Source organism: Buteo buteo, chromosome 7 (genome assembly GCF_964188355.1).
Source record: "Buteo buteo chromosome 7, bButBut1.hap1.1, whole genome shotgun sequence".
Classification (NCBI taxonomy): Eukaryota; Metazoa; Chordata; class Aves; order Accipitriformes; family Accipitridae; genus Buteo; species Buteo buteo.
Genome location: NC_134177.1, coordinates 40,739,071 through 40,753,814, shown reverse-complemented (window position 1 = coordinate 40,753,814; position 14,744 = coordinate 40,739,071). Strand labels below are relative to the sequence as shown.

At 41.1% G+C, this 14,744-nt stretch overlaps 1 protein-coding gene across 2 annotated transcripts; it reads left to right on the top strand.

The window, feature by feature from the left end:
- Positions 1-2,855: 2,855 nt before the first annotated feature.
- PSPH (phosphoserine phosphatase) lies at positions 2,856-14,210 on the top strand. 2 transcript variants are annotated; one of them, XM_075032580.1, is made up of 6 exons: positions 2,856-3,084; positions 9,047-9,205; positions 9,892-10,026; positions 11,622-11,767; positions 12,559-12,707; positions 14,026-14,210. In XM_075032580.1, exons 2-6 carry the CDS (start codon positions 9,066-9,068, stop codon positions 14,134-14,136), a joined length of 681 nt encoding a protein of 226 aa, XP_074888681.1. In that variant the 5' UTR covers positions 2,856-3,084; positions 9,047-9,065; the 3' UTR covers positions 14,137-14,210. The 2 variants fall into 2 exon arrangements, with proteins under 2 accessions (XP_074888681.1, XP_074888679.1); XM_075032578.1 differs by lacking the exon at positions 2,856-3,084 and having other exon boundaries at positions 8,049-9,205.
- Positions 14,211-14,744: the final 534 nt, after the last annotated feature.

Genomic DNA, 14,744 nt, shown 5'->3' with positions numbered 1-14,744 from the left:
GTAGTGGCGCTGAGCAGCAATGCAATGGGCTGTTCGTGTTATCCTGCCACTTCCAGTAGTAAAGTCTAAGCCTGCTGTTGGGTACAATTGTGTTGCGTTTTGGGGGAGCTTGACTGAAACAGTCAGTGAGTATGAAGTGTCAGGGCAGACTCAGCAGCCTTGCCGGTTTTGGCAGCAGGCTATGGCACCTGCTGTGACTCCGCTGCTTTGGGTGAGTATCTCAGGTTTCTGGGCAAAACGCCATGTTGTGCAGGAGGACTCCCATGCCTGGTCTGTCAGTCTGACTTGGCAGGTCTGGAGGGGACAGCTGCTAATGCTTGAGTTTCTGTTTTTTAAACATTTTAGATGGAGTTGGTGTTTGAACATAATACAAGTTTGGAGCCCTTTTGTTTAGCTGAGCAGTGCATATGTCTTGTGAAATATTTTAATGCTGACTCTTTAGTATAGTGGCTGGGCTTTCTGTTCTGTTACTGTAATTATTAGAAATAAACATTAAACATTGCAAAATGCAGGAAATTACACTTGGCATTTCATAATTGGCTCTGGAATTCTGTTAATGTTTAGTCTTCACTTCTGTTGGGATGCTACCGGCCTGCTGAGACCATAACAAAACAGAACACGCCAACCCAGCCCTGAGAGGCTGCAGTGCTAATATTTGAGGTGCCTAGATGCAATGCCCGGTTAAAACACCTGAATCTCCACCTCTGCCCTGGATTCTGTAGCCAACAGGTCACACACAAATATTTTGCTATTCTTGCTTCTCTGGTTTGTAATTTTTTTGCCTTGATCCTCTCTCTCAGGGCTGTTCTCGGTAGAGGGCAGCCTTGTCAAACCCATACTCGTACCAGCCAGCACATTGTATTTTATGTTTTCCTTGCTGCTGTTCTGGGACCCGACTGGGTGATGTCCCGTGGAAAGGCAGGAATCATCCACCCTAAACACCTGCAACATGTGGGGCTGGGTGCTGACAGTGATATGGCCATTCCCCAAGCAGGTTCAGGTTTGTGAGGGGAATTATTACTGTAGGAAAATAAAACAGTTATTCTGGGAAAATTTAGTTTGAATTTTAGATGGATTTTTTTTGGTGGAAAAAGAGAAAAAAAAAGGAAAGCCATTTTCAGAGGTGGTCTCTGCTTTTTGTACAAATGGAGAGGTTTCGTAGTCACATACAAAAGTTAGGTGCTGTGCTTATATCGATAGTCACACATCCACATGAGCTGTGCTTTTCACTCCTGAACATCCTCTCAAAGCTTCCAGGCAGACCTCTCTTTGTTTCTTTGCTGGATCACGTGTCTGAGGATTGTTATTTTATGGTATAGTAACATTTCTCATTACCATTTTCACATTAAATCCCCATTTTGCAGCATTTTTCAGACATCAGGACAAGCTTTTCTTCATTTTTCAGTCTTGGCTGTGGCTGTTGAACTGTTCTGCATATTTGTTTTTAATGCATAGTAAAAATACAGGGCAGATGCTTACTAGGCCTAAATTGTCCTTTAAAATCAACGGATGTACAACGAATTACACCAGATTAGAATCTAAATATTTAACTGAATTAAAACCAATATGTCTGTTAAACAAAGCCAAATAAAGGGAATATCCTTCATGAAATATTCAGCAGCAATTCTCTTAGTCAAATCACGCACTGCTTATCTTGGCAAAAAAACCTCTGAGATTCTCAGTAAAAGCAGTTTTCTTTCATCTTTATCAAGATCTGTTTTCATTTAACCTTATTCATAGAAATGATTTCTAAATCTGTTTTAAAAAAATATTGTCCTGCCACAATAAAACCAACAAAGAGGACCAGACTGAACAGTGAACGATGTCACCAGTTTTGGAGCAAAGGGGCTTGCTACCAGCTTTTCCTGACGCAAAAAGTTACTAATAGATGCTCATGTTGACAAATGGTCATGTACCGAGAACTTCATATTGACAAATGGTCATGTACTGAGAACTTCTGAAAAAACATAAAGGAAGACATGGGAGGAGAGGCACAGAAGGCTATTGATTTTAATTAATACGTGTAATTTTGAGGGGTAATACTGCCAGAATGGCAAAAGAGATCATGCATAGAATGTGACTGGTGGATCCAGTGATGCAGAACAGTCTTTCAAGACAAGCAGCAGTCATAAGACTCCTATCATAAGTGAATGAAAGAAGCTAAATCAGCTAAATCAGGCTTTCCTGACCTTGAACCAAACCACCGGCTTAATAGTTCTGGGTTGGCAATGTCCTGTTTCCTAACTGACATCCACAGTGATGTCTGAGGGAAGCTGTTCTGTGGGACGCCAAAACACGAGCACAGACAGGTTTTGCAAGTTTCCTGTTGCTTTTGACAACATTGCATTTGAGGAAACAAAACAGAGCCTTCTCATAAGCAGAAGTTTTAATTTCACTTCAAAGTTTTTGATGAATTTTGATCTGATTTTTGTGTGTGTGTAACATTGCACACCCCGATGCACCAAGTAACAGCTTAAGCCAAAATATGATATTGCAATCTTAACCCACAAAACCTTCCATCTCATCCACAGCAAAAGAAAACCGTGTCCCTGCCTCGCCTCTGACTTCACGCCAAGAGAAACTCCTGACTGCTGCTTGTCCGAGCCCCTCCTCGGCTCTCATCCCTCGCTCTCCTGCGCTGGCGCTCTGCGTGGACCGAGGCGAGTTTGCCAAGACCCGTCTTGTTCTCCATGCCTGTGGCACAGGCTGGCTGAGGGGCGAGCGAGCTCCCCATCATCTTGTGCAGGGTCTGCTCCCTGCCAAGCCATGCCTACCCAAGCTGGGAGCTCCCCAAACTGGGCCCGAGCGGCTCCTCCCCCGACGTAGGCAAGGTTACACCTCTCTTCCCTACGCCTGTCAGCGAACAGCTGGACTTCTCTGGTTACATGTGTGCAACCATTTAAAAAAAACATCCAGGCTGGCTTACTCAGCAGATTATAAAAGAGTGATTTACAAAATGCAGCTTTCTTCCAGATCAGCCCGTGCCGTTGTACTTATGTGACCGAAGGTCTCAGCTGATCCCTTCTTTTCTTGTGCAGCCAAGAGGTTTGCAGCAGCAGCAACAGCCACGGCCAGTACAATACTGTAAGTCACTGGGAACGTTTTTTTCTCTCAGTTTGGAAGGGGTTGGCGTTTGGCGTATCAGATCCGTAACACTTAGCATATTTTTCTAGCATAGAAAAGGAAGAGTGTCTTCTGCTGGGGCTGCAACTGTACTGCCCTGCAAGATGCAGGAACAGTGTGGTGCCTGTTTTATAACAGCAGCATGAATGAATGATGCAATCATGCGGGGGGGAAGCATCATCATTTTGTCAGGTCAGGCAGGAGGGGATTGGAGAGTTGGGAGGTGTATGTCAACATCCACTGGGTTCCTTCTACCCCTTTTCAACTACTTTTTAAAAGGTGCTTAAATAAATACACTGTTAGGCACTGCTGTTCAGATATTAGTGTATAGCTGCAAATAATTAATCTCTTGACTTGCGTACAGGTTTGTATTACTACCTTTAAAAACTGAACAGAAAACCAGGAAGTGTGAAGCAAGCTTAGTGAGGTTAAGGACTGAATCTTTCTGTTCTCACACTGAACACCACAGAAACTCACAGTTATGGATGGATGGGTTGAACTTTTAAAGAGTAGTACTTGCAGGGATATAAACAGTCACAATTTGCTTAACTATAACTAATCTGCTTAACTGTATCCCCTTTCCTCTAAAGCTTTCAAAACATATTGCTAATACTGAGAATTAAATGTCAGCATAGAAAAGCTGTAACACTATATTATTCCCATTTTGCAGACATAGGACTAGAAGCAATGAGGATTAAGTGGTTTGTTTGAACTCATACCATGGAAACACTCCTGTGAACATTCTTAAAAGCAGGACTGCTCCTGTAGTGTGAATAGGGCCTGAGAAAAGTTTCAAGAACTATTTTCTCCAAATCCCTTACTTAAGCAGCAGTTCCCCTTCAGTGCAACAGAAACAGTTTAATGTGGTTACATTTCTGTTAATCTCACTGCACGTTCAATGCAATCTTATTCTGCTGCAGGAATGTATCTCGGAGTGTCTCTCAGTCATCACTCTCACCTTGTTAAATGGGAAAGTGAATCAGAAACACCGGAAACTGTTTGCAAACTAGGATATTCCCGAGTGATCTGTTTAAAAAGATATTTTAGGTAATATTTCATTGAGATTCACTTAATCTTCATTTTTTCACAGCAGTAAATGTGAACATAATACAGAGTGGCAGCGTGGCAGCCCTTCTGAAAGCTGAAATATGATAACAAGTGAAGCCTAGTCACAATGAGGATTTTGAGATCTCATCAAGATCTTGTCAAAGTATAGCAGCCCCAGAACACCTGGAGTTCTGAGTACCATTTACTTGTTCCTTTTGCATTTTATGTAGCAGATACTGCAGATGTTTCAGTTTTTCACAGTGCAGCAAGTGCCCTTCTTTGAAGGGTCAGCAAACAGAAAAGATTTCAGGTGTTTTCCTTTGACATGTGGTCTTACATAATTCCCGTGCTTGCTTCTGTGACTCCACCCTCTCTGTTACGAAACAGAACTATTTCTTCTGGAAATGCCAGGTGTTTTTCTCAAATGGCCTAATGAAGTACTTCATAGTCTGGAGGCAAGGAGATCTCATGGGAATTCCACTTTACCCTTGTGATTTCCTTTCTCTTCATCTTTATCTCAGATTTCACCCTCTCTCCCTCTGTCACTCTTATGTCTTCTCTAGTCACTTTGCCCATTGCTTCTTCTCTTTCCAATTTTCTTCTTTTCAGCTTTTTCCCCACAATATTTTATTACTAGACCTGTTGAAATGTTTACTGCTTGGATGCTTTTCCAGCATGCAAATTATAGGATAGGAATAGATTACCTATCTGAAATTCAATGGCAGAAAGATCAGAGATTTTCTACCCGTTTTTCATATGGAGACAGAACTCATTATTTGAGGGAATTTCTTTTTTCTTACCATTTCATTAAAACATTTACACATATAAGCAATCAGATGCCCTGTATTTCAGAGTAATTAATCTCTGCCAACTGTAGAGGCCTATACCACTCTGGAATAAAAACCTGCTGTTCCCTTACTACAGCTGTTAGATTTGTCCATAGAAAGGTTTTACACATCTTCAATTCTTTTTGCTCATGTTTCCAAGTGGCACCTACTTGTGGACAAGCTACGGTGTCTGTCCTTATTTCTTATGCACGCTTACCCAGAGGCAAATTCTAGGCAGCTTCTTGGTGGACAACATGCCAGGATGGCCCAGTGAAAATTTTGAAAATAAGGGAAGTAGCAGAACCTCTCCTGCTTGTACTTTCCCCCACCCCTGTTGCCCATTACTCTATCACTAATAGCCTTGCCTTAGGCTCTTCATCTATGTTTACGGCCAGGGAAGAAATTTCACAAGTTACTGAAATTGGCACATTACCATTTGGAATGGCATTTGCCAGCATCTGGAGCTGATGGTGACCCCTGGAGCTCTGCCAACAAGGGCAGAAGAACCTTATTTCACCCAGGTGAACCACCTTTAACTCCTAAAATTTGCTTTTCCCACCATCAAGACTCCCTGCAATAGCTGAAGCTTCCTTCACAGGTTCTCCTCTTTGCTCCTGTATGAGCTTCCCTACTTCACAGTTCATCACAAGTTCGCCAACATGTGTGATGATACATCAGCCAAAACCAGGTCTGTGTTTTCCAGGAATCAGTGCCCAGCTATAGCAGGAAGTGGAAAGATTTTAGCAGGTTACAGGCCAAGGGAGATCAGGAACTACTGAAGATTTCTGCATTTCAAAACACAATTCTTCCCTTCCAATTTGTCATTTTTAGGCACTATAAACCACAGCTTGAAACTCTTTTGAAAGAGTTATTGCATGGAACAAAGAGAGGACAGGGTTAATTCCAACCATGGCTTCACAACTGGTATCTTTAATAAATTCTTCCTCTAACTTGTCTATTTGTCCATCAAAGTGCAAAGTCCACCACAACGGTGGTCTCATCATTGTAAGGAGCATCCAGAAGGGAAAGGAGTATGGGAAATGTGGATGCCAGGGAGAAGGAAAAGTTAAATGTCTCTTCCTTCCTGCTCCCAAGGTGTGTTTCTAGCGAGAACATTTTTCGCAGAGAGATTAAAATTTTGAAGACTTGTATCCAGAAATATATTTCAGGTTCTCACCAAGAAATCACATCACAGTGCGGTGTTCCCACACAGTGACATTGCATCATAATGAGGTAATGTTGCAGTGCAGCCTCAGGTTAGCATGAGGCAATGTGATGGCTTTGCATAATAAGGAATCAGTGTTGGAACACTGTGACGCAAATGTCATGCCACAGTGATGCAACAAGTTTGTTCAGTAGAGCAAATCTTTGAAATTGGCACCAAACCCATGGTGGAATTTTTGGCGGACTCTATAATTACTAGTAGGCTGGAAAAAATTAATACCCTGCCATTTAAAAAATTTTAGTGGATTTTTTTTTTTTAATTCCACTGCACAAATATATCTAGCTGTCAAGGCCCACCCTAAAGATAAAGCCCTCCTGCTCAGAAAATCAAAATCTTCCACTGAAAATACAAACACAGTGCTGTGGAGCCAATGTCAAGTCAAGGCTAACACAAAGTAAACGTGGAATTCACGTGTCACCCGTCCACCCACTGCCAAGTCTTAGCTCAGAACCAGTCTCTGTCAGAGGGAAATTTTTATGCCCGTGGCCACTTCAGAGAGAGAGGTTTCTCTTATGCGCCATGCTGATGGCATATGACTGTACTTCTTATATGTACAGTGCAGTCTTTATAGAAAAATATAAAAAACATGTGCTTTCTGTAGCAAATAATTCTTGTGATGCTTCTAAGGCTAGACCAGAGTTTTACAGTATGTCTGCACGGAACAGCCCTGACGCACCAAGAGCAGAGGCCTGTCAAACTATGGTTCAGTCCTTGTTTCTGCCCTTCCCAGAGCTGGAGGTTGTAAAAGCCCTTTTCTGGAATACCTCCCCTTTACTGTGTACCCACTCACCTTTGCTTTCTGACACACTGGGGAGGTTGAGCCCAGGCTCTGTCCTACCTTCCCACACCTAAACCAAATGTACAGGAGGGACATATGGGCTGGGTGATACCTGCTCTCCCATTCTCACTCACACCTGCGATGCAGATGAGCGCTGAGGAAGTTGCTGTGTCACCTTCTCAGCCTTGTACAAAAGCCATGAACCCACTTTGGTTACTATAGTAGTGTGTTCACACCAAAAAACTGAATAATAGCTAGAGCGACCCTCTTAAGCAGTACTCTTTATGGCTGCCTTTGGATAGCTTTGCCTTTAATGTGACTTGCTTTCTCTGTTTCTTGCTATTTTATATCTACCTGTTAAACAGAGACTCTCTCTTACAAATATGGCTCTTAGCAGTTCACAACAGGTTTCACCACTTAGGTTTGGTGGCTTCATTTATACAGACTTTTACCTTTCAATGAAGGACTGGAGTATTCTCTTTTTTTCTATACACATGAACAGATAAAAGATGAGTGTGTGTTCTATACAATTTTTCAGTGATTATGGTAATTTTCCATAAAGCCTTTTGTATCCCAGTATTCACCATATGGTGGGAATAAAACCAAAGGTTCCTATTCCTGCTTTGACCGTTAACTATTTAGCTGTGATCTCTAGGTGAGCACACAGAAGTCACCTCAGGAAACAGCACTGGTGCTTACCATGTGTGATCCCTGGATGACTCCTGTCTGGCAATGAGCTATGTCAGTACCGATCAGCTCCTGTACTTTTCCACAGCAAGGTACCTAGTGATGACCTTCTCCATCTTCACTGGACATCTTTCGTATCTGGGGGTGCAAAGTTTGTCCAAAAAGGGCAAAAAATAAATGTTTTGTGGGAACTTGTGTGTGTAAGACCTCTCACCATAAAAATTCACATGATATACAGGAGAAAAATAAATTAGCGTAGTGAGAGGAAGACAAAAGATGAAGGTATGTAACACAATGAAGGTATATAACATGCTGTTTGATGGTATTTTTTTCCCTATCCCAGAAAAAGAGAGAACCTGCTACCCAGATCAATTATACAAGACGTGTCCTGAGAGACATCTAAGAGATTAGAAGACCAACCAAACAAAAGCTTTTACAAAAATCTGGGAAGTGTGATAGATAGAAAGCTGTTATTTCTGTCTAAATGTACAGATTGGTAAAGTCCGCACTGAATTCCCTTACGAAAGGGTGAAGCACAAGATGAGTAGGGTAGAGTAAAAAAATACTTGATTAACACCTCGTGCTTCTGATCCACAGAAGAAGTGCTCAACTTATTTAAGTGGACAGATATAAAAGGGAAGAAAAACTTCTGTCAGGCATTGTTGTGGAAAAAGTTGTGTCATGACGTGGTATGTTAATGAGTTGAGTGAAGTTCTCAAAGCCCAAGACTTTCATTCCCAATGCTAATGGCCAAATCTTCTATGCATTCATAGATGATGAGAATATTTAGTTTATATTAATCAGGACATAGAAAAGGATCTAAACCTTCATGTTTCAGGGATAACCACTCACTGATAGGTTTAAGATAGTTATGTCTACTGCGATCAAGCAAATCCTTAAGGGCTGGGTGACTTTTACTATCTCCTGGAGCAACTAATTTGACACACTAGACTGGGTCTGATGAGAAATGAAGATCCGTTTGAGCGGTGAGGGCAAGATGAGACAGAGAACTGCAAGTCCCACACAGCAGTTGGCAGTCTCATGGTTCAGCAAATGCCAAGTATTACAACCTTGAACCCCATGTGAACATCAATGGGCCGAGCCTGCAGAGAGCAAATCAGCAACTGACCAAAGCTCCACGGCCCACCTATAACGTAAATTGAACATCAGTAGGCAGTAACAGCAGAGAGCAAATCAGCAACTGAGCCAGACCTCCACCACCGCTCACACTCTTTGATAAAAGCTGGCTACCAGGCTGTGCTCGTCCCTACTTGCAAGAACCAGACCAGTTGCGCCAATGGCTCAAGACAGAGTGCAGTACTGTCATTCAGAGAAAGACTTTATCTTGTCCCCTCACAGTAAGAAGGTTCCTAAAAGGATGGCATCCCTCTTGGAGCTGAAAGAAATCTTCCGCAATGCTGATGCAGTATGCTTTGATGTGGACAGTACAGTCATCAGGGAAGAAGGCATTGATGAGCTTGCGAAGTTCTGTGGAGTTGGAGATGCTGTTGCAGAGATGTATGTATATTTGCTGCTTACTTCATAGGAATAGTAGTAAAAAATAAGCAAGGGTAAGGTTAATCTGTGACAATGAATCTACCATAGGGATTGATTCAACCCTGTCATAGGAGATTATTACAGTTTTAAAAGGACTTTAGGAATAATAAGTGGAATTAATGCATAATGAAGTAACTTCTTTTGGAATTGCAAAGCCACTCAACAAAACTATACTGACATAAATTCTCTAATGTAAATTTCTTCAATAGACTAAGATCAGACCTCATCGTTAAACTTGGCTAAGCACTAGCAAACCTTATTATGAGGTGGAGGAGAGGGGACAACTCTCTAAACACTCCTCTGAGGCTGATGTGGTTTCCATTGAAGCTTGTAGCAAAAATTCTGTTAATTTCAGAGAACGGCACCTGAGCTGCAGTTTAGGAATACTGGTCCAGTGGCTCAGATGCACTCACAGAGGGAATGAAGCAGTTTTCCTTTGCCTCACTGGTTCTCACAAGAGCTCCAATCTGTGGAGATCTTCTACTGGTGGTTGCTACCAATCTTCTCCTTTACCACATCGATATGGTATAACTTGGAACCTATGGTCTCTTACCTTGTTCCTTGTTGTGCTTCTTTAACTAACTGTTCTTGGGAGAACCCTCAACTTAAAAGCATCACTGATTTGCTTTCTTTGGATCACAATTTAGGACCCGCAGAGCTATGGGTGGCACTGTGACATTCAAAGCAGCTTTAACAGCACGACTAGGTCTCATACGTCCCTCCTATGAGCAAGTGCAGAAATTAATATCCGACAATCCACCTCAGCTAACACCAGGAATAAGGTAAGAAGAATTTCAAATGATCTAATGAAAAAGTCTTCCAAAAGCACATGGCATAAATCAACAAAATTCTGTGACATTAGTGAGGCTGTGAGACCATCGAGCTGGTTTAGATTGCCTTCCTACTCCATTTCGATGTTGTGTACAAAGCTTACATCAGGAGCTCATAACGGCCTGAGTCCCTGTCAAGTGGCTAAGCATCCATGTAAAAAGAAAACAGTCTTAGGTATTAACTGGTGTTTTGGCTGGCCAGCTCAAATTCTGGTTCGAGGATTAAACTGGCATGGAAAATAATCTGTTCAATCACAACTGCTTTTTGATGGGTGATGGAACTGGGAGGAGATTTAATACCCAGTATGAACTACTGGCTTGGTCTATTCTACAATTATATTACCTCTCTTACACTTCTGTGTGCAGTCACATCCCTGGACTCAGTTTAGGGGATCCATTGTTCAGAGCTACCCATTATGTACTGAAGTCCCTAAAAAAAGTATTAAAAAATCATTAAGGGGAAACACATATATATGTGTGCATTCATTCAACTTTGGATTTAGAATAAACATTAACTATTTAAATGGGGTTTTTTCCTATTCAAATTGTTTCAAACAATTGAGAATAATTTCTTTACTACAAAATCTGGCCATAGCTCTAAGTTTAAAATATTTTTAGCACATACAGTAATTTTAGATTATATTGTGCTTGGTATTTTCTCCTTGGAATGAAGCACATGCTCAGCTTTTCCCACAGAAGGCATAGCTAGATGTAAATACAAAGAGAACATTGTTTCCTTGTTTAGAATCACATGATTTTCCTTTTCATTCCTTCCCTTTCTTCCTCCTTTTCTGGGTAGCCTGCTTTAAGCCTCCACTTTGCTTTTTAGTATTTAGCATTTCTGCTGTTACTGCTACCACTTCAACTGCTCAGCATTGATGCATGCTGATCTTACTGCTTCTGAGCCAAATCCTGTAAAACTTTAAGCTGCCTTCAAGCCTCGTTGACATTAACTGGGTCCGAAAACTTCTACTTTTTTGGATTCCTTTTCTGTAGCTAGTGCCCTCTTCCAAAGACAGCATCGATGTCCGGCGTCTGGGGAACCAACTCCAAGTTAGAAAACGTGTGCACTTTGCACACCTTTCAGCCCACTTTTGCATTTTGGTGCAGTGGCTTTCTCTCTCCCACATTCCCTACTTTTTTCTGCATTATAGATTCATTTTCTTGCTGTTGTTTTACTTCAGAAAAAAAATCTGAACTGGATCTGCTCTCATTTGTTCAAGGGAACTAATATGAACAGTATGAAAGTGTAAAGACAACATTTCTAGGAAGTGCTTGTTTCTGAGCAACTAAATACCTGTTTGTCTCTAGACGTGATGGTTTCATTCAGCTCTTTTCGAGCAAGGGGTATGCACAAACTTGCAAGGGGAAGAAGGAAAAGCTTTGGGCAGCAGAGATGGATGGAGCTGGAAAGCAGCACACATCCTAACTGAACTGGAATAACACAAAGTATGGGCAGCCTTGTATAGGAAAGAGGTATTTTGGCTTTCTTGTTATCCCTAGATGCTGCCAGGCACTCACGCTTGGTGACTGCTCTTTCTTCTCAGGGAGCTGGTGAGCAGGCTTCAACAACGAGGGGTCCAGGTCTTCTTGGTCTCTGGGGGGTTTCAGAGCATTGTGGAGCACGTGGCCTTGCAGCTGAACATTCCAACAGCAAATGTCTTTGCCAACAGGCTGAAGTTTTACTTTAATGGTGAGATTCCCTTAAAGTCTCTTTTCTCTGCTAATTAATGCCACTTTTTTGGTTCAAACTGTCAGATATTGGGCTACAGATAACCGTCCAGCCTACATGACCTTGTTACCAATCCAGCTAGCTCCAAGCTGGCAAATTGCAAGACCTTACCAAAAACATGGGTTCAGGTCATTTTCCAGACATATGGAATAGAGCTGTAGTTACTTTTTAATTGCAAGTGGTGCCAAAGGTAAAACATGTTACAGTTGCTGACAGCAAAGTTTCATTTTCTCTTGCTCCTTAAAGTTAAAAGAGTTTATTACACTTACCTGCTTTCAGAGGCAAACTTGATTTTCAGTGACTTTGAGGTATGTATGGAGACTGATGTACTTTAGTTGAGCTGCTCTGGACTTTAAGCTAGTGTAATCAAGCAGAACTGTAGTTAGTGAGGTTGTTTCTTACTCAGTATTTCATACACTGTCTATACATCACACTGGATGCTGGTTTTGAAATGTTTACACCAGAATGACTGGACCAGAGTGACTGGGAATGGATTTGTAACACCACTGATACAGGGTTTCTACTTTTGTGTTAGCATTTCAGCTCTTTGAAAATATCCCCACTGAAGACTTGGGTCAAATCCCAGTTTTTACGCTTACCTTCTAATTACTTTTTTGGGATGCTGATATTGTGAGGCTTACAGGACTGCATGTAATCAGCTGTTTTCTGAAGTAAAGACCATAGGCATATATCTTTCTTCATTTACAAGAAAATATGCTATGTGTCTAACTTGTCCTTCCACTGTGTTCTAGGAGAATACGCAGGATTTGATGAAACACAACCAACAGCTGAATCAGGGGGGAAAGGAAAGGTTATTACTCATCTGAAGGAACAGTTCCACTTTAAGAAAGTAGTTATGATTGGAGATGGAGCTACAGACATGGAAGCCTGTCCCCCTGCTGTAAGTATTAAAGAGCAGGAATTCTAAACTCCTTTTGAGCAAATCCTTTGGGACGCCCCCCCCCCCCCCAAGTCTGAATTCTTTGTAGGACTTCAGGGAAGATCTTTAGCACTTCCCACAGCCTAAAAGAGATCTGTGCAGGTAGTTTCCCTCTAGAAAGCCTGCATCATGCAATGTTTGATTTCTCTCAGTTCAGACAGCTCAGTAAGGGTGTCACCCTTTAAGCCAGGATGCTGGCTGGGTCTAGCAGGACTGTGTAACAGTCTAGCAACCTGTCTCAAATCAAGCTGGTATTATCATGTCTGCCTTTCCCCTCTACATCCTCACAGTTAAGTGCTTGCTTCTGTGCAGAGGTCTTACCCTACCATGATCCTGGTTCTGAACACTGACTAACAGTGCTTAGCATGAAGGTCTGGTATAGATCTGGTGCACATTTACCTGGTACTGGCCTAGCAGGAGGGTTCATCTCACTGTACAGTAATGATACTTTTGAAGATATCAGCCCTGACAGGGTGAAAATAGAAAGACAACTTTTATAAATGGTCATTTCACAGAGGAAAGACCTTAATTTTGTCTCCCCTTTAGCACCTTTCTCTACATAAAAGTACTCCAGTACCCCTTCTTTGCCAATGGTGAGGGACAGATATGCCAGTGCATGGAAATGCTCAGGAACAAACTCAGAGCTACTGCTGATGCAAGTTTTGACAGCTGGTCCCTTACTGTTAAATATGTGCATGACCAAACCAGCTTAGTATTTGCTTAATGCTTTCTACCTAAAGGCAAAAAAGCAGCAGTGGAAATTTTAAACACTGCACTTTCACTGCAGATGGTTTTCTAAGATGTAGAAATGATGACTGTTCCTGGTTAATGATTGAAGACATGGTTAATGTTTACTTCTGGTATCTATCAAATGAAGTAAACAGAGTTAAGATAAACAGTATAGGGATAATTGTGAGATGCTGCATGCATGTTCAAATGTTAACTCATTCTTGAATAGTAAGGCCTTATGTTGCATCACAGTTACAGTGCATTTTCAGTAAAATCTCAGACCTGAACAATCTTGAAGTTACAAGGCACTGAGACACAACCTTCCTACTGGAACAAAACTCTAATAACCAAAGTGGTGCAAAATTAAATGTTAATTAAGTTCTTGTTAATAAATTTGAAAAATGAACATGCAAAGTAAAACAGGGGAAGAGGCAGGAAGGAATACCGTAATTTTAAAATCCAATCTTAAAACCAAACTTAATTGCTGAGAAGCTCCATTCCTTACATCAGACTGCAAGAATAAACGTGCCCATTCTTTCTGTTTTGCCAGGACTGCTTCATTGGATTTGGAGGAAATGTAATCAGAAAGCAAGTAAAGGAGAAAGCTAAATGGTACATTACTCACTTTGATGAGCTGCTAAAGGAACTGGAAGAACGATAAATTATACAGTAAAATAATATATTTAACAACTATAAGTCCATTATACAATGCAATTAAACATATTTGTTTGCAAAGTTGTGTTCTTGATTTTTTAATGATTCTGGGTGTTGGGTACCTTCATCTCTGGCCTGAAACTCATGTTGCAAATTACACCATTCTACTCAAATATTTTGTAATGAAAATGGTAGGATTTTTTAAGCATCTTTTCCAAGGTGGAAGAAGTCAGTTGATTATTCACTCACAAGTGAAGACCAAAGGTAGGAAATTATCAGCAAGTTAAAAATACTTAATGGATTAGCCCCTGGTCAATATTACATATCTGTTGTTTCAGAATCATTGAAGCTAATACCTCTACTTATTTTGGGTGGCAAAAGAAGAAGGGGGCCACAAACGAGAAGTCTGTCTAAATTATTATTATTATTATTATTAATAATAATAATAATCATCATCATCATCTAAAAGGTAGACAGTATGGTATCATCATCTAAAAGGTAGACAGTATGGTAGTACTTTCCAGTCCAAAGAATCTCAGAACTAGGTTAAACAGTGAACAGATAGGTAGGAAACATTACTAAGTATCTCTGATTTCATTAAAATATGGCTACAGG

Excerpts from the sequence above, each read along its gene's own strand:
- PSPH (XM_075032578.1), top strand. The coding sequence starts at position 8,985 with ATGGCTCAAGACAGAGTGCAGTACTGTCATTCAGAGAAAGACTTTATC. Across the intron at positions 10,027-11,621 it reads CAGCTAACACCAGGAATAAG|GGAGCTGGTGAGCAGGCTTC; the intron begins GTAAGAAGAATT and ends CTTTCTTCTCAG. Across the intron at positions 11,768-12,558 it reads GCTGAAGTTTTACTTTAATG|GAGAATACGCAGGATTTGAT; the intron begins GTGAGATTCCCT and ends ACTGTGTTCTAG.